Source organism: Mus pahari, chromosome 4, assembly GCF_900095145.1.
Source record: "Mus pahari chromosome 4, PAHARI_EIJ_v1.1, whole genome shotgun sequence".
Classification (NCBI taxonomy): Eukaryota; Metazoa; Chordata; class Mammalia; order Rodentia; family Muridae; genus Mus; species Mus pahari.
Window position 1 is genome coordinate 47,435,079 of NC_034593.1, and position 18,919 is coordinate 47,453,997.

The 18,919-nt window shown below is 38.1% G+C and overlaps 1 protein-coding gene across 6 annotated transcripts in view; it reads left to right on the forward strand.

Annotated features, from left to right (window-relative positions):
• The window catches only part of Postn (periostin), a 30,171-nt gene that overhangs the window by 7,561 nt on the left and 3,691 nt on the right, over window positions 1-18,919 (forward strand). Inside the window, exons 5-21 of one of the 6 annotated variants that reach the window (XM_021196892.2) lie at window positions 623-787; window positions 1,688-1,834; window positions 2,298-2,439; window positions 3,683-3,895; window positions 4,341-4,475; window positions 5,309-5,457; window positions 6,637-6,773; window positions 7,636-7,766; window positions 8,193-8,323; window positions 8,411-8,513; window positions 8,656-8,723; window positions 9,051-9,096; window positions 11,884-11,964; window positions 14,905-14,994; window positions 16,034-16,123; window positions 16,769-16,846; window positions 17,232-17,315. In XM_021196892.2, the coding sequence (XP_021052551.1) occupies window positions 623-787; window positions 1,688-1,834; window positions 2,298-2,439; window positions 3,683-3,895; window positions 4,341-4,475; window positions 5,309-5,457; window positions 6,637-6,773; window positions 7,636-7,766; window positions 8,193-8,323; window positions 8,411-8,513; window positions 8,656-8,723; window positions 9,051-9,096; window positions 11,884-11,964; window positions 14,905-14,994; window positions 16,034-16,123; window positions 16,769-16,846; window positions 17,232-17,315 (1,990 nt within the window). The remainder of the gene's footprint in view (window positions 1-622; window positions 788-1,687; window positions 1,835-2,297; window positions 2,440-3,682; window positions 3,896-4,340; window positions 4,476-5,308; window positions 5,458-6,636; window positions 6,774-7,635; window positions 7,767-8,192; window positions 8,324-8,410; window positions 8,514-8,655; window positions 8,724-9,050; window positions 9,097-11,883; window positions 11,965-14,904; window positions 14,995-16,033; window positions 16,124-16,768; window positions 16,847-17,231; window positions 17,316-18,919) is intronic. The other 5 variants (XM_021196894.2, XM_021196893.2, XM_021196895.2 and 2 more) reach the window with 5 other exon arrangements.

Genomic DNA, 18,919 nt, shown 5'->3' on the forward strand with positions numbered 1-18,919 from the left:
AGTGGTACAAGTTGGATATTTCCTCCCAGAACTGCAGCCTGCCCTTTGCCTGAGCCTTGAAAACTTTGCCTCTTGCCTCAGTGTGTGCAGCTATGAAATCTGTGGGATTGGTAATGATTTCCCTAGGAAGCCCAGTGATTCTAATCTGCACATTAATACTACTTCTTCAACCTACAGCTACACAGATGAAGATTTTCTCTTCATAAATACATTTAAAAAGGGTTTTGTGGCCCTAAAATTATCCAAGCATCCTACCAGATTTGGAACCCTTCACTGACACCTTGGAATTCCAAAATTCCTCAATCAATTGTAATAATATAATTCTCTTATTTTTGTCAGTTTTCTATGAACAAGTGATAATGTAACAGGAAGTTCATGGAAGAGTAGAAACGGGGGTTTGGAGAGCTGACCCAGCAGTTAGGAATGCTTGCAAAGGAGCCAAGTTTGGTTCCCAGCACCCAGGACAGCAGCTCACAACCTCCTGGAACAAGTACTAGACACTCCAGGCACTCTCACACACATGATGTACACATTCATGTGCACGCACACAAGTGAAAATAGGTTATATGGAAGACTTCAATAGCAAACCACAGCAAATTAACTTGTACTTAATTCTTCCTAGGACATTCGCAGGGGACTGGAGAACAATGTCAATGTTGAGTTACTGAATGCTTTACACAGTCACATGGTTAATAAGAGGATGTTAACCAAGGACCTGAAACACGGCATGGTTATTCCTTCAATGTACAACAATCTGGGGCTTTTTATTAACCATTATCCCAATGGGGTAAGGACTTATTTATTTATGCATTTATTTATTTATTCATTCATTCATTTATAAAATTTCTATTTCTCAGTCATTTTTAAGAATTTTATCTGCTTCCTTGAGCAGAAATTGTTCACAGGAAGGATAAAATGTTGGCCAGTGTGAGGTCAATGCTAGTATTATGATTAAGAAGAAAAAAAATCCCTGGCCATGTAAAATTTCAATCCAACTGATTCCTCTTAAAGACTGATTGGCAGGTAGGGCAATGTGTGTTGAGCAGTTTCTTACGGACAGTGAAATGCACCATCAGTAGGGTGATGACTGCCCTCTAGTCGCTCTCTGGATAGTGTGCTCTTTGAGCTTCTTGATTCTTTGTATCAGTAAGACTATGGCAAGTTGCCAGTAAGGCCTCAGGGGTTTTTTGTTCGACATTAAAATTTCTAGAGATGAAAATAAAGTTCCAGAGAGGAGGCAGTACTATTTATTGTTCAGTAGACCTCATGACAGTTTTGCAATGGTGATTTTTATTCCTCTCTCAGAATTCATTTCAGAGCTAATTTGAATTCTTTGCACAATACCCTGATCTACATCAGAGATAGTCTGTAACTGCTTATATTAAAGAATAAAAGTAAAAATAATTAACTCAAATGAAGGAAATTATTTGCCTTGGATCTCCAGAAATTCTTTTGATTGACTGGGGTTCTAAACAGTTCCGCTTTCTCTTAGACGATATTTAAGCCTTAATCGAGAGCATCAGTACTCAGCATGCAGGCTTCTTACATTATACCTACTAGATCCCCAGCATAGGCACTCGTCACGTAATGCCTTACACCATACCTACTAGTACAAATGGGAAGGTGGAAATCGCCTTACTGTCTTAGCAGTCTATGACTAGTTGTGACTTCTTTCAAATGGTTGCAGGTTGTCACTGTGAACTGTGCTCGAGTCATCCACGGGAACCAGATTGCCACAAATGGTGTTGTCCACGTCATTGACCGTGTCCTGACACAAATTGGTACCTCCATCCAAGACTTCCTTGAAGCAGAAGATGAGCTTTCATCATTCAGAGTAAGAACTGGGGCAGAATCCTCTGAGTCACTGAAACGCTTCCTTTCCCCTGACAAGATCTGTAGACTGCCAAAAAAAAAAAAAAAAAAAAAAAATGCTATTCAACAGGTCAATGAGATAACCATTTCTATTTCACGAACGAGAGACCATCCCATATATAGTAATAATACATGATTGATAAAGAAAGGCTCTTTGTGTGACTATACTATGATTGGAATTGTTGGTTCAGTGACTATGAGTATTGTTGGATTTTGCTACAGGCAGATAAACACTGGCAGACTTTCCATTCTAGCCAATGGTTTGAGGAGAATTAGTTAGGCCCAAAAAGTATTATTTTAACCATCTAACAAGAGCAGATGTCTCTGGTGAAGCTGTGAACTCCTTCCTGACACACTAGGCCAAGTGTGTGACAAGTTTCCGTAGGATTTGCCATGCCATCCTCTGAATGTCCTTTGTGTTTCAGGCGGCTGCCATCACCTCTGACCTCTTGGAGTCCCTTGGAAGAGACGGTCACTTCACACTCTTTGCACCCACCAATGAGGCTTTCGAGAAACTGCCACGAGGTGTCCTAGAAAGGATCATGGGAGACAAAGTCGCTTCTGAAGGTAAGAAAATGTCTTCCTCTCCCAGAATTCTCCCAGAGACCTAGGATGGAGGTAATGGAAAAAGACCAGTCCTTGCCAATGACGAGAGCTGTGATAGGAAAGGCCAAAAACATTAATGTGAGGTGCTCTAGAAAATATCACACAAAGGATTGGAAGAATAGGCGAGTATCGCTGTTAATAAAAACAGCTGTGAGGCTGCAGTCATTTGTGTTGTTTCCAAGCGAATCAGTTACAGATGTGATGAAAGGTTGTAAGGAGCCAAAGGGATGGCTCAGCAGTTAAGACTGCTGGCTGTTTCTACAGAGGACCTGCAATCAATTCCCAGCACACCGCAGGATTCCAGGGAATAGTAGAATCTCTTCTAGCTTCTGTAGGCACCGGGCATGCATGTGGTATGTGAACATGCATTTGGGCAAACACTCACACTTATAAAACAAAATAAATAAATCTTTTTAAAAATCAAAAAGAAAAATTAATCAAGTGTGGGAGAGTAATTTTGGGAATGATTTTAATATGGAATGCATATTATACAATACTTTTTCAGCTCTAGTTTTATGTTGAACTAAGAAAGTTATATGGTTCTTTTAGCCACTACATATCAATTCTCAAATGTACTGGGATCTTTTCCAACCTCCCTTTCAACAGCCAAATAATCTTTTCCTTGTGCAAACTAATTTTATACACTCAATCTCCAAATTAAGCCAACAAGCGTTGAAGATGTAAGCCTCGCTATATTACCAAGAGTCAGATAGATCCCCCAGGTGCTTTCCATGAAACTGCATTTTCTAAGGTTGTCTGGGGGAAATGGCCTACCTTGCCCTCAGGTTCTAGAACTATATTTCCAATCATGAACAGTCTTTTGGAAGTAGTTAATGCAACATTCAACACTCTATTTGAGTGTTTTATAAAAGTCATGACTAACGGGTAATTTCATAAACTGCTTAAAGGCTTTTCCCTTTTCTCTTTTCATTCTCTTTTTTTCCTCCTGATGTTGCAAAGAATAATATGGAGAGTTAATATTCTCTTTCCTTTCTTTCTTCCAAGCTAAACTGTTTCTGTTGAAGCATTGATTTAAAACACCCACTTTCCTAGAACATGCAAAGTTAAGATTTTAATATACTTACATCTGTGTCTTATTTCCTTGGTGAACTTAGTTCCACAATGAAATGCATAATTTCAGGATGAAATGTGATTTCCCTTGACCTGAAGTTTGATTTTTTTTTCCACGCCTTTCTCTCCCCAGCTCTCCTGAAGTACCACATCCTAAATACCCTCCAGTGCTCCGAGGCCATCACTGGAGGAGCTGTGTTTGAGACCATGGAAGGAAACACTATTGAGATAGGGTGTGAAGGGGACAGTATCTCCATTAACGGAATCAAGATGGTGAACAAGAAAGACATTGTGACTAAGAATGGTGTCATCCACCTGATTGATGAAGTCCTCATTCCTGATTCTGGTGAGCAGAGCCCAGCCACCATACCCCTTACCAGTTAAGGTACCTGGAGAGCAAGTCCAGGAAGACCTCATGCATAGCCCAAAGAACAAACAGTGAACTGTCTGCTAGTGTATTACTTGGCAACAGAAAGATGACATACAGACAGTAAACGTTCAGTAAAAGAAAGGGTTTGCCACTCACAATGTAGAACAGGCTGAAAGTTGAGTAATGTTCAAGAGAACTACACTAGGACAACAGAGAGAAAAACTGCTTCTAAAGTGATTTGTACTGATCAGACCCCTCACGTGGAAACTAGAACCTTTATATTAAGGAAGGGTGGGAGATGTTTTACTAGATTGACACTCAAGTAAGTAGCTTACAAAAGTAGAAAAGAGCCAGGCACTGATTTATGAACCCTGGGATAGGGATCGTAACAACGAGGACATGGGAACTGTTTATTTTACAGCCAAACAAGTTATTGAGCTGGCTGGAAAACAGCAAACCACTTTCACCGACCTGGTAGCCCAATTAGGCTTGGCATCTTCTCTGAAGCCAGATGGAGAGTACACCTTATTAGCACCTGTGAACAACGCGTTCTCTGGTACGTGCTGGGTTCTCTTCCTACCCCCTTCTTCCTTCCTTCCCCCTTGATTATTCTCAACAACAAATAAGAGATATTTTAGAAAAATGTTGATTAGGTTTGGCAATCTAGATGATATCGGTGTCAAGTGAGAAGTGTAGAAAGTCAAGAGATGGTTCCTTTGGATTATGTGTCATCTAGTTATTGGTACTCACTGACAATATTTAGGGTTTATGCGGAGATCTGGTTCTAAAACCTTATTTCACAGGGAGATGAGGAGGAAATGTTTAGTGAACAAAAGTCAAATTTTTAATGTTTTCAAATACTAAGTTGTAATATATAAAATGATTAATTAGAGAAATGAGAACTTCTAGAAATACAGTATTCCCCTTAAAATGATAATGAGCATGTGTACTGGCACTACGATACAATTGGAGTCTGTGTGCTTTGATCCCGTCACCAGTAGTAAGCATGAACTTACAAATGACTCATCAACAGTCACCCTAGTCATGACTAAGGGACATCTAGCTGTCAGGAAAATATTGGTCCACTATAAAGGTTTAGATTTTGCCAATGACCATCATGAAAGTAAATAGTCCCTATGTAGATGAAACTATTGTTTGCCAATAAGAACTTCATGGACATAGCAGTAAGAACTTCATGAACATAGAGCTTGGGGTGATAGGTCAGTGTGTACTGGCAGATGGCCATGTTGGCCTTGGGCATCTAACTGACTCTTTTATGATGTGAGCAACAAGTAAACTTGCTTGAACAGCATTAGAGACATCCAAGTTTCTTCTCCTGCCATGCTCTCTGTAGGTGATAATGTTCCTCCCTAATGAATTTATTCACAGATGACACTCTGAGCATGGACCAACGCCTTCTTAAGCTAATTCTGCAGAATCACATATTGAAAGTAAAAGTTGGCCTTAGCGACCTCTACAATGGACAGATACTGGAAACCATTGGAGGCAAACAACTCCGTGTCTTTGTGTATCGGACGGTAGGTGAATCAGACCTGAATATAACATCCATCAACAGTGACCTGAATTTCACATGTCATATGCCGGTCAAAGAATTGTCGCTGAGAATGTTCCTCACACACATGCAAATGCAATTGTAAAATTAATTGTCCATATGATCAGAGATAAAGACATCTTGGCAGAAGGAACTTAGAAGAGAGTACCAATGTGCTGTGAGTGGTGGATAACTAGCATTTGTTCCAGTTAACAAGTAACTATGTTTTGAAATACTCATTTAAATCCTAGAAGATTCCCCATAGTGTAAGTGTTTGCCTTGTCGATTACTTTGTAGTTTATAGGGTGGATTTTTTAAATTAATTTTATTTGTAATTCAATTTTTTACACTCCATATTCCATTCCCTGCCCCTCCCCATCCACCCTCTGACTGCTCCACATACCACATCTCCTCCCCACCCCACCCTGTCTCTGCATGGATGCAGCTAAAAGGCTTCATGGGAGGGAAGCATTGCCTAGAAATGAAGTGGCAGGTGGGAGCTAGCTCTCTACTAAGGCTTCAGGATGGCAAGGCACAATTTTCAAATAACTCAGAAAGTGAGCTTCACTGCCAATTATATGTGTACATATATTAAATTATACATGTATATATTAAATGACACATACATACATACACATTGAATTATACATATGAATACAGTGATATATACATGTACTTTATTATACTTTATATTGGACATCTGAAATCATTAAATTATACATGTGCACATATTAAATAAAACATAGGCATACATCAAGTTTTTAAAAATGGAATTAAATTAAGGATTAGACATAATTGATTGGTCTTACAGTCAAGAAAATTTAATCAATGTTAATATTACATGACTCACTGAATTCTGGAATATTTATAGCTAATATTAGCATAAAGAGTAACTAAACATGGAACAGGATGATGGGGGAACACAGAATTAAAATTCTATGCGAAGTCTGCAGTCTGCTAACAGAATGCAGAAGCCTGATTCATGACGTGGCTGAGCTGGAGGCAGGACCGGATGAGAAACGCACAGTCAAAAATGTTCAAGGCCTTACAAACAAGAGAGAAGAAGCTGCCTTCCCTAGCCTAGTCTCTCTAGTGACCTCCTGGGAGGGGCTACCTCCCATCAAACACACAAAAGGGCATCATGGGTCTTCCCCCCCTCTGCTAGGCTATCTGCATAGAAAACTCATGCATGGTGAGAGGAAGCAAGCAGGGAAGGAACGGCGCCATTCACATATTCCGAGAAATCATCCAACCAGCAGAGAAATCCCTGCACGACAAGCTGCGGCAAGACAAGCGCTTTAGGTAAGTCTACCACCTGTGCCTCTGTTGCTCACTCCAATGACACACCCGCAACACGACACCCAAGACGAAACGTTCACAAGACAGCATCCCTAGATTGGGAATTACAGGCAATTAATGGCTGGTGAGAGAAGAAGAATCAGCTTCCTCCAGTGAAGAGCCCCCTAACGGGACATCTAACCCCATGCCAGCCCTAAACACGCGCATATCAGCAACAGTAAATGGACTCATTAGGGTGTGTGTGTGTGTGTGTGTGTGTGTGTGTGTGTGTGTCAGTAATTAAAGAACAGGAAGTCATGAATTTTAAGCGTGGGGACAGCCACACACGAAGAAATAGAGGGGAGATGGGGGATTGAAGTGATATGAATACAGTGCTCATGAATGTAATTCTAAATAAAAATTAAATTGAAAATAAAATTAAATTGAAAAATCATGTAAATATTTTTAAATTAACACGTTTTCAGTGATATTTGGTTTCTTCCTGGGGTATCATAGTATGATTTGGTGGGTAGAAAAAAAAAATCTAATAGTCTGATTTACTCCTTGAGATTTTTCTTATTCTTGTGTACATGGTAATATAAAAAAGATTTTTCAATAAAATATGAAATGAAACAAGGACTTTGTGTCACAGAAAATGTGACTTTGATGCTTTTATAAGAAAAGCGAAGGTGGAGAAATGTATAAATTATATATTCCAGTCCTTTGCCCATTATAAATCTTTCTTAACAGGGAAATTGCACTTACATAAAAATGTGTCAGTGATTTCTCACCGTCTCAATAGTACATGGGTTCCACCCTGAGCTCTACATGGTTAAGTGAATCTAAATCTCTTATGTCAAACTAAACGCTCATTCTCTGTGCTTAGCATCTTCCTCAGCCTCCTTGAAGCTGCAGACTTGAAAGATCTCCTGACACAGCCCGGAGATTGGACCTTGTTTGCACCAACCAATGATGCCTTCAAGGGAATGACTAGCGAAGAAAGGGAGCTTCTGATTGGTGAGTGACCGTGACTGGCAGGTTCTGATTGGTGAGGGGCAGTGAATGGCAGATTCTGATTGGTGAGGGGCAGTGAATGCCAAAGTGGTTTCCTTAACTGACTTAGGTTTCCTTTATCCTACCTGGGATGTGAAGAGAGCCATTCATTAATATTTATTCACAAACTGCTTACTGTCATACTAATTTATTGAAAGCATACAATTGTATGGTATAAAGGGGAACTGTTTTATTTTCAAGATTAATGGGCATAGTTTGAATTGATTGAAATGACTGTTTTGATAAAGCATTGACATCGGTGAGAAAATGTTGACCTTGTGAAAAAAACAGAAGAGGAGAAAGAGATGGTGTAATATTTTATTCCTTAGATCTTGTATCAAAATGTCAGAGAAGCAACGTATTATTAAGCCAATATCTGTCTTTTTTCAGGGGATAAAAATGCTCTCCAAAACATCATTCTTTATCACCTGACCCCAGGGGTTTATATTGGAAAGGGATTCGAACCCGGAGTCACTAATATCCTGAAGACCACACAGGGAAGCAAAATCTATCTGAAAGGGGTAAGTTGCTAGGAGTTTATAAAGTTCTTATGATCCTTAAATGGTCTACACACGGTTTCTCCTTACCATCACCCCTTATTTTGAAAGGTAAACGAGACGCTTCTAGTGAATGAGTTGAAGTCCAAAGAATCTGACATCATGACGACAAATGGTGTCATCCACGTCGTGGACAAACTCCTCTATCCAGCAGGTCTGTAAAGATTAAGCACACCGATGGACAAAGTGTGCTCAAAATGAGCTTGGGTTGTTGTTTGTTTTTTCGGTTTTTGTTTTTGTTTTTGTTTTTAGTCATCTGTTTTCTTACCATACTCACTGAGTATTTATCTCCACAGACATTCCAGTTGGAAATGATCAGCTCTTGGAATTACTGAACAAACTGATAAAATACATCCAAATCAAGGTACAGAGCACTATCAGACTTTATTTCTAATATCTCAAGAGGGTATTGTGCGGTTAATGTAAAAGACTAGAAATGAGTGTAGTAGATTACTAGTACACCATTGGTATAATGTAGAAAATAGGAAAAATATAGGATACTATATATACTTAACATTGGTTAATTACTTTATAATCTTAACTCTTAGTAATAGACCTAATTGTTTTGATGGCACCTGATCTGACTGCATTTCTATTGAGTCATCTTAACTATTTTTATTTTAGTTAGAATTACAGTGTTCTTGGTGTGCAATACACTTTCTGTTACTAAACGTAAACATTTATTTTTCAGTTTGTTCGTGGCAGCACCTTCAAAGAAATCCCCATGACTGTCTACAGTAAGTATATGAATAGCTTGGGCTACAAATAGAGATGATATGCAAATAACTTCTCTTTGCATATATGAAGGCTGCTGATAATCTGGTATTTAGGATTCCAAATTCCCTGAAACTCATTATCCGTCAAACAGGCACTGAGATCTGGAAAAAGCCTTAAAGGCTTAGCCACACCCTCTGAGTCCACTGAACCGAGGGAAGTCATTTGAAAGGGCATAAAAAGGACAGGATACTAGAGGACACCCCAGAGCTTTCTGGAAATGTTAATGAGTGTGCACAAACATAGCAGCACAGCAGAGAACTGTGACTTATCCTGCCCTGGGCCTGAGCTGTGCATAGGAAGATGTGCAGAGGGTGCTAATCTTTTTTCCCATTAATTAATAAACTTTACATCCCCATTGCAGCCCACCACCTCCCAGTTCCCACCTCACATGGCCCCTCCCCTCCCCCTTCCCCTCTGAGGACCTGGGAGGTCCCTCCTGGGGAACCAGCTCTCTCTGGCACCTCAAGTCACTGCAGGGCTAAGTACATTCTCTCCTAATTCTTATGAGATGCTGGTTCAAAAATTACCACATCCAAAACTGGGCAAAGGAACCTCAAATCTGCTAAGTGATTGTTTTTAAGACCCTACAGTACCAGATTATCAAGATCAAAGTTCAACTACTTAACCATGGCAAAGGACATTGCACTCTAATCATAAATGCTGCTGTCAATCATCAAATAGCTTTCTCATTATGGTTTCTCATTCCTACCTCCCACCCTACCCCGCTTCTTTTACTGTAGCTTTTAAAGCTGAAGTTCTTTTCATTTTGTTTTGGCTCTATTCCAAGACAGTCAAATATGGTAAAATGTTATGTTGCTCCCCTTTACTCTAAATAGAAAATTATTCAACTCAGTATCATGAACGTCCACTTATCTATTATGAGCATTTTTCTTCAAATTAATGCTGGACATGAAAAGGAAAAAAGCCAATGTATGGAGCAAAACAAAATGTCTGCTTCTCTACTTGATATAAATAACCTCTGCAATGGTGGTGGCAGACCCCCAGAGCTATCTTAGGGATTCCACTGGAATCATGATGATTTAGCATTTTCTAAATTCCAGCCATGAAAAAGTATATCTTATAATAAATAAAAGGGTCACCATGGCCTCCATCCATCAGATACATATGACACCATCCTTCTCCCCTGTGCCATAAATCTTTAGGAAAATATTATTTATCCTTTTCAGTTTATCTACATCAGTTCTACTATTGGCTGCACATGGCAACATTGCTTATAATGAACCAAAATACTATTATAGTATTTCATAAATTATGTCTACAAAATTATGTAAATCTAGTAACTAGCCAGCCCATTCAAAGGCCTTAATGAGCTCTGGGATTTATATCCTTATGCTGGCTGTTTCAAAAAGAGGTACAGGCAGAATAAAACAAAGATTCCATTTTCAGAATCATTTGTTAATTTGTCTCTATTATTTCTTCTGTTTTGTTGGTGCTTAATTTTCTTGTCCCCCACCCACCCACAAAAATACCATACATTTTAAATTTTTATTGGGAGCACACTTTATTATAAGTTGTCAAATGCAAAATGATATTACATAGAAGACAAAGATCAGGAAATCTTCAGAGCTGTTCAAATGACTTAAGCCTTCACAAAAGCAAAACTGCGAATCAAGACCAAATTCAAGTTCAAATTCCTTTTAGCACCTAAAACCTTAAAAGTGATTAATGTTTCCACTTGAACAACAGCAACAGGTCTCTGTGTTGCTCTAGGGGCAGAGTCCTCTGTGGCAGTACCACTTATGAGATCAAGAACCGAAAATGCAGATTTGATACATTTTAGAACTTTATGGTTTGAGTTTTTCAAGAGATGATCTATGGTTGAAAGGTAGTCCCCATAAATGAGGAGCCCACACCCATTCAAAAGGTTGACATAGCTTAGCATATAAGAGCAGGGGTAGAGACTGGTTGAAATCCCAGTGTGCTACTGACTCTTTGTCACACATGTGACTGAAGTTGGCAACTCTTCTACTGGAATCGCCTTTTAAGGCTTTTACTTAGGAGTGAGGAAGCCTAAGTAAAACTGGTGACCTGGCTCTTACAATAAAACAAACAAACAAACAAACACCATCTACCCAACCTAAACCCATGGTAGCCTCACTTGGGAGGTGATATACATTCACCATAAAACCTTTACATGGAAAACTACCTTAAAATTATCATAACAAGGCTGAAAATTAAATGTTGACCACATCACATCTGTTGCAAAAAGCTCATGACTTCCTGGCTGAAATTTATCCTCATCTCAAATTGTGAATTCATTTCCCTATTTTCTTTTCTGTGCCAAATGCATGGGAGTATTCCACGGGTCCTTTCCTTCCCATATCCTCCTTTTAATTGAGAAAGAAGCTGACAAAGCAATTTAAGATATTATGAACTGCATGAGATTAATCATGTTTATTTGTCTTCTGTTGCTGCGCAGCCAGTGTTCTCAAGAAGCACAAAGGGAAGTCAGAGCCTTAGTGATGCAGTTGAGAGTGGTAGATTTCTAGATGGGATGCTGCATTTAGTTAGCATGTCTTCCCCTCGGGAGCGTAGCCAAGCCACTGACCTGCAGGATTCAGCATCTGGATACGAGAAGACATTAATGTGCTGTGACTATTTCCTGTGACTGCCTGACCCTAGCGCCACAGCTGATAAATTAACGCCCTATAGAGACCAAAAAGGACAACTTTATCCGAGTTGTTTCTAGTTAAACTTTGTTCATGCTCCACTTTCTATGTTTTCAGCAACTAAAATTATAACCAAACTCGTGGAACCAAAAATTAAAGTCATTCAAGGCAGTCTTCAGCCTATTATCAAAACGGAAGGTAAAGCCAACTCTCCATGGTTCCTTACATTCTGGAAAAACCATGTCATGTAATCAACTCATCTCTCTGAATATACCTACATTCTTTTGAAACTAACATGCTAAACGTTTCTTTACAAACGGCATGCTTGTGTAATTGCAGATTGTGGAGTGCAATACTTTTTATTTTTTTTTAAGAAAAGTAGATGGTGCATCCCTAATATTTTTCAGTACATTTGCTTGTATTTATTTTGATCTAATATGAGGTTGTGTCAACACTGGTACCCAGATAATCACTTAAAAATTAATCATTAATACTTTTGCTGTAGATTCCTTCAGAAAATATACTTTCTGTAGCTTTCTTTCCACCCTTTCAGCACCATCACACATTCTCTTTATACCACTGAAAGAACATTGTGTAAAACTACACAGGCATCCTTTTCAGTGAGAATTCTAAAAGAGCATAGAAAGTGTACACTAATGGAAGCTTTAAAAGTTACAATTAGTGAATCCTTTAAAACGTTAGATTACAAAACCAGAAAATAGTGTTGTTTAGTAGGTCAAACGCTGGATCCTACGTTTCATCTTTGAACATACTTTATATACCTCTCATGTTTCAAAAGTCAATTTCTTTCTATACTTACTATCTTAACTGATGTCAACCTCTTGGATATTACCTTGAATTCGTGAATTTTTATTATCTCTAAGTTCAGCCTTGAGCAACAGTGTCCATGGTCATGCTTGTGGCAATAATAACTTATCACAGAGAACACATCTGTTGTCATCTTTCATCCATCAGAATGATGCAAACAGTCTTTTTTTTTTTTCTGTCTGTATTTTTTTTTTTTAATTCACATTATGTCCCAAATGCAGCTCAGTCTTTCAAAAGAGGAAGAGATTATGCCTTATTGAATCTTAGGAACACTGTTGTTCTAGTTATCCTTGTATGTGGGTTTCTTTGTGTTTGTTTTTCATTCTGTGGCATGAGATGCCAACTCAAAATACATGTGTCTCCTCCCTTAGGCAACCCTGACTTAAACTCATTGAAAACAGAAGGTTGATTTTTCTGCCTGGCTAGCTATGGATGTCATTCATTCTTGAGTCTACAGTTGAGTCATCCTTTAGAATCTGTGCTGAGCTTAAAAAAAATAATAATTTCAATTATTTCATTGCTTTTTATTTATGGATGAATAAAAATTTGGGTTTTAAGTAGAAATTATATTTAAAGTGTTTTTGCTGGCTATATATTTGATTATTAGTGAAAAATGATCAACCAATTTTAGGCAAAAAATATTGGATGGTTTTTAAATCATACTCAATAGAATTGCTCTAACTGATACACAGCTTCCAAAACTAAAGTCATCCACAGGTGCCATGGTCTCATTTCCAAAGACTTTTCTCCTTCCATTCAACTTCTTCACTCAACTCTTGTGCCCTCCCAGTCTCTGTCAACAGGGGTCTGTGTGTCCCTCTTCAGTTGGGAGCATGCTTGAGCATCAGTCTACCTGGGGTTCTTCCTCATAATTATCTGAAAGGTGATAGGGCATCTCATCTGTAAATATTCTTCAATGTAGGGCCATAAAGCAACACTTCTATGTCGCAACATATCAAAGCAGAAATATCCATCCACGCGTTCCACTCACGACTCTCATTCCCCCTTTAGCATTTGAACTCGGTGAATTCACTGATGCTTTTGGGGTTCTTACTAAATGTGGCAGAGACCAAGACATAGTTCTACATTTTTTTTTTGTCAAAAAGACACTAAATCAAAATTCAGAATTAAGAACAAGTCCGCTACAACTTAACAAATGAAATATATATCTCATCTATATGTATGTGAAATATCTAGTAAAATTTCTGCTTTTGTAATATTTGATAATAAGTGTTTCTAGAATTTCAACTTGGCTTTTATAAAGAAAAAACACCTTAGTCACCGTGCTAACTCATTTCTTTGTCTTGAGCCATTGGGCATACTTTATTTTGAGGCTTATCACATGTTAAAACCTATTCATACCTTTATGTTAACCATTCCTATTGGGCTCACATAGAAAACACTATGGCCTGAAATACTTATGTGTTGAAAGAACAGTTCTCTGTCTTACATTACTTATCATTTATTACCTAGTTCTGGGTAATGGTGTACTTTGATGATTTCTCAATAAACAAATCAATCCTTTCAAGATGATCAATTATAACTCCATTCAGTATTGAGAAGTACAAGTTAAATGTACTGAACTGAATAATTCTCACTTCTCCATAAAAATATTCCTGATCAACTAATGTGGCAGTAAGCTTTCTAACATTCAAACTGATTTTTCTCTGGGAACAAAATCACTTTGCAAGTCAAAATCAACCCACTGTGCATTTGAAGGGTTGTGTAACTGTTAGTGATGCTGGTCCTTACATCCTTCTCCTAGTCCAGGTAAGTACACAAGTCAGTTTTCCTCTAAGGTCTAAAACATAGCGACTTCAAGGTAAGTAGTGTAGATTTCTTTATGTTCAGTGCTATGCTCACTGAAAATGTAAGATCAGGAATGATAAAAAGCATTAAATAAAATATGTTAGCAAAGATTGCCAGGTGATGTCCTCTGGCAAAGTGTGATTGGAATGAGTTGCCACTTGACCGTCTTCAATCTGTAAATGTTGATTCCCAGAGAAAGCCACATAACACATTCTCTGTAATCATACCTTATAGTCACTAACGGGGGATGACAGTGCGCACGGCTTCCTCGTGCATCACTGTAAATGTTAAGCGGGGGTGGGGAAGCTGCAGCATAACTGAATCTTTTGTTTCCCCAAATATTGTCTAGCCTAAAAATAACAGGAAATGCTTAAAACCGGTTTCATAAAACCTCAAATGCTGAAGTCTGAATAACAAGAAATGTGGAAATAAATTTCTTGCTTGGGAAAATTTAAGGGATTGCTTCAATGCACTAATCTGTCTCCTAAAATAATGTCTCAGGACCTGCAATGACGAAGATCCAAATTGAAGGTGATCCTGACTTCAGACTGATTAAAGAAGGCGAAACGGTGACAGAAGTGATTCACGGAGGTACTTTATGCCTTGTGCTTTTTCTTATGCCAGGGTAGCTTCCCTGGAACATTTTAAAGTAGTTTTGATTTAGAATTTTTCAACAGCAAATTTTATCTCGATTTTAACTTTACACAAGTTGAGAGATTTGTTTTACTAGGTGTGAGTTCTTGCTAGATAATCAAGAATATAGTGTAGGTTGTTTTTAAGTGTGTTCAGTAATAAAGGATTAAGCTCCTGGATCACTTCTTATGAATATGCAAAAACAGCAGTCATGAAGTATAATGATCACAATAATGTCAACACACAAAGATGTATTGTTCTCAGAAGAGGAGTTGATGGTCTTTTGTTTGTAAGACTACGGTAACAAGGGCTGGTGAGATGGGTCAGTAGGGAAAGACATCTTCTTCCAAGCCTTTGTTAGATCCCCTGGTCCAAATGGTGAAAAGAATAAGTGGTCTTTTGACCTCCACTGGTACACCATAGCTTTCACACACACACTCACACACACACACACACACACACACACACATTCACATAATACATACACATACTCACGTAGTATACACACATACATACACGTGCACATACATTCACATAAGTATACACACACATATATATACATATATATGTATATATATATACATATATATATACACATACAGAAATATGAGTACACATACACACACAAACATGCATATACTCACACATGCACACACAGACACACACACACACACACACACACACACACACACACCTAAGTAAAATGAAATTGTAATAAACCTTTTAGAGACTGTCCTAACAAACCAGCTCTGGGTTTTCTAAGAAGGTTTCCTTCCCAATGACAGCTCAGCTTGCCAGTTAACCCTTCTGTTCACCTGAGACACAAGACTTACTCAGACTGACCAGGATTTGTTCATAGTTTGTTCCAACAATGGCTAGGACTGTCTCTTAAACAAACCTATTATGAGAAACACATCATTGATTTAAGTTCCCAGCTCTGGAGGTATAGACACTATGGGAGGGTAAGACCCATGTGGTATTCTTTCTCTTCTTTCAGAGCCAGTCATTAAAAAGTACACCAAAATCATAGATGGGGTTCCTGTTGAAATAACTGAAAAACAGACCCGGGAAGAACGAATCATTACAGGTAATTTTTAATTCCGTATATGAGCTGTACTCAGATTATAAACACAAGTTATATTAGCCCTAGGATGTGTGCATTACACAAATCTAGTCTTTGTCATGGTGACAACTGAAGCTTCTCCATTTCCCATTTTGTTTTTGCAAACAAAAAAATAAATAAAAAGAAAAAAAGAAAATATACAAAATATGTTACCCCTGTCTTACTCTACGACTTTTGGTAGATATGTCTGTAAACATGTATTTTTACTCTGTGTATACATACATACTTTATGATATTCTGCCTTTCTTTTACAGCTTCCCGAGTTACTGACTACTAAGAGAAACTTCCTTTAGGGTTCTATTCATGTTAAAATCTGTATATCTACATAGCAACATGAATATGAGTCTGCCCAAAACAGCTGACAAATTTAGTAAACTTTGTATGAGACTTAAATCTATGAATTAACCTAAAATTCTAAATTCAATATTCTATATATTTTCTTTAAAGAAGCCCACAAATACAGCCTGTGCCTCATATTTTTCAATAAGCTTTTCTGGAGCACATCCGTGGCCATCGTTGGTATAGTGCCTACAGCTACACTTACTCGGAGGAGCTGAATGGTCACAGCACAGACGTGTGCCCACACAGTCTAAACCCTCTTTCCTTTAGGTCCTGAGATAAAATATACCAGGATCTCCACAGGAGGTGGAGAAACGGGAGAGACCTTGCAGAAATTCTTGCAAGAAGGTCAGTATGTCTGGAGAAGCAAGAGTGTGGCATTGAGCCACCTGTCCCATATCTCACATCAGCTTGAAGACTGAGAACATGTCTTATGCCACCTTGCTCCAGTATTCATATTCCACACCAGCATAAGGGGTCGTCCAAAAATAGCGACAAGGCCAGATATGGTACCCACACAGATTGTTTGCTGGTATAGCAGTGGCAGCCGCCTTATATTGCCTGTATACGGATTAACAGCTGATGAAAGCAGTGTACCAGACACCAACACTAAAAACTTAGGAGGAGTTAAGAAGTGTCTGGAGTTCCTTACTGAGCAGGTGGCAGCATGCATTGTGTCAAATTCCTTTTTATTGTGTGACCCAATTTCTGCTGTGAACGTGTGTCCTCTCAGAGGTCTCCAAGGTCACAAAGTTCATTGAAGGTGGCGATGGTCACTTATTTGAAGATGAGGAGATTAAAAGACTGCTTCAGGGAGGTTAGTAAACATCGAAAACTAACCCCCTTAACAGGCGTCAGAAGAAAGCTTCAGCTTTTTAAAGACTGGACGTGTAGGCTGTTCCCTTAATTAGATTAAAAAGACAGCACCGTATGCTGTCTTCGGCAAATTGACTCGGGTGCAGAAGTGGTCAGTCCAGAAAGTCATTACTGCTTAAACAGTCTTTAAAAAGTTTTATGGTCTAAAACCAGGAAGCAGTGAATACTTTTTTGCCTTGACTCAGAAAATGGAACAGATAATTTGACTATATGAAAAAGTAATGATTTTGCTACCTGGCAGACAAATTTAAATTTGAAAACACTTTTCATGTTTCTAAAAAAAAAAAAAAAATTGTATTCACTGTCCCCATAACAAAGACAGGCATGTTTGGGAGTTTGTAGGTGCGTAGTTAAGCATTAAAAAGTGCTTTTAGCAACTTGCATTTCCAAAACTACATTCTTACAAGTGAGTATGTGATCCTTCTTACAGTTTGAGTGACAATCTATACTCAGGATTACAAAATCTTTAGCATATAAAATTAATCTTTGAAGTATGGAATGTTCTCTGTCTGTGGCATTAAGTTGACTTACTTTCAAAAGGAAAAAAAGGATTCAAAATATACAAACTCTCAGTGATAATTATTCAAAAATAGGAAATGTTTTAAAAATCATTGGCTAAATAAATGCATTTTTAGTCCAATTTACTAACAATAAAACATCAGACTAAAAATTATTCAGAGTACAAGCAAATAGATATCTTGAACAAATATGTTCTTTGCAGTATATTATGGATCAAGGATGACAGTTGAAATCTGGTGCTTATCTAAAACCCAGTTCAGATGGCTTTTGGTTTATAATTTAAAAAGTTATATAACTATGTCTAAGAAAATATAATTTCTCTTCCGTCTTAAAGCTTGTATATTTCTGGAAGTATGCTTCTGGATTGGTGAAATAATTCTTCATTCAACCAACAATGTATTTTTAAGTATATATTCACACATATCTGGAAAGTATTAGACTTCCTTTCGGACCGCAGGGAGTCTGTGGCACATTCTCAGCCATAATGAAACCAATGGCTTCTTGATGATGCAGCAAAGGACCCACTAAGTGCCTCCCTGCTATAAAACCATAGCAGACCTTAGAGGAAGAGTGAACACATTGAGGAATTTAATTTGAATCCTTTGCTTTTCTTTTTAACCCTTGCCATAGTCAGCAGCTTTGTGGAGTGGCTGTGCTTTTTAGAGAATTCATTAGAGCTTGTCCCTATTGATATTGTTTCTCCTATAGGCTTAAATGATGGATAAGTATGTTTTTCCCCTTTAATTAATAAGACTCTGAAAGTCTTCTTTGAAACTGAACTTAAATATTAAAGAATTGATTCCCCTTCCCAGGATATATGTACATTTAAAAAGTGCTCTTTTCTCTTTAATTAATGAATGGGGTTATTTTAATTTCTGTTGTTCTCAGTTTCTTTACTTCTCTGGATGTGACCTGTCCATAGGTCTATGAGGAATGGCTTCCAAGAGTGCCAATTTAGAAGGTTTAGCAAACTATATCTAAGGATTTTTCTTTTCTTAAAAAGGAGGATGTGGGCCTGGAGAGATG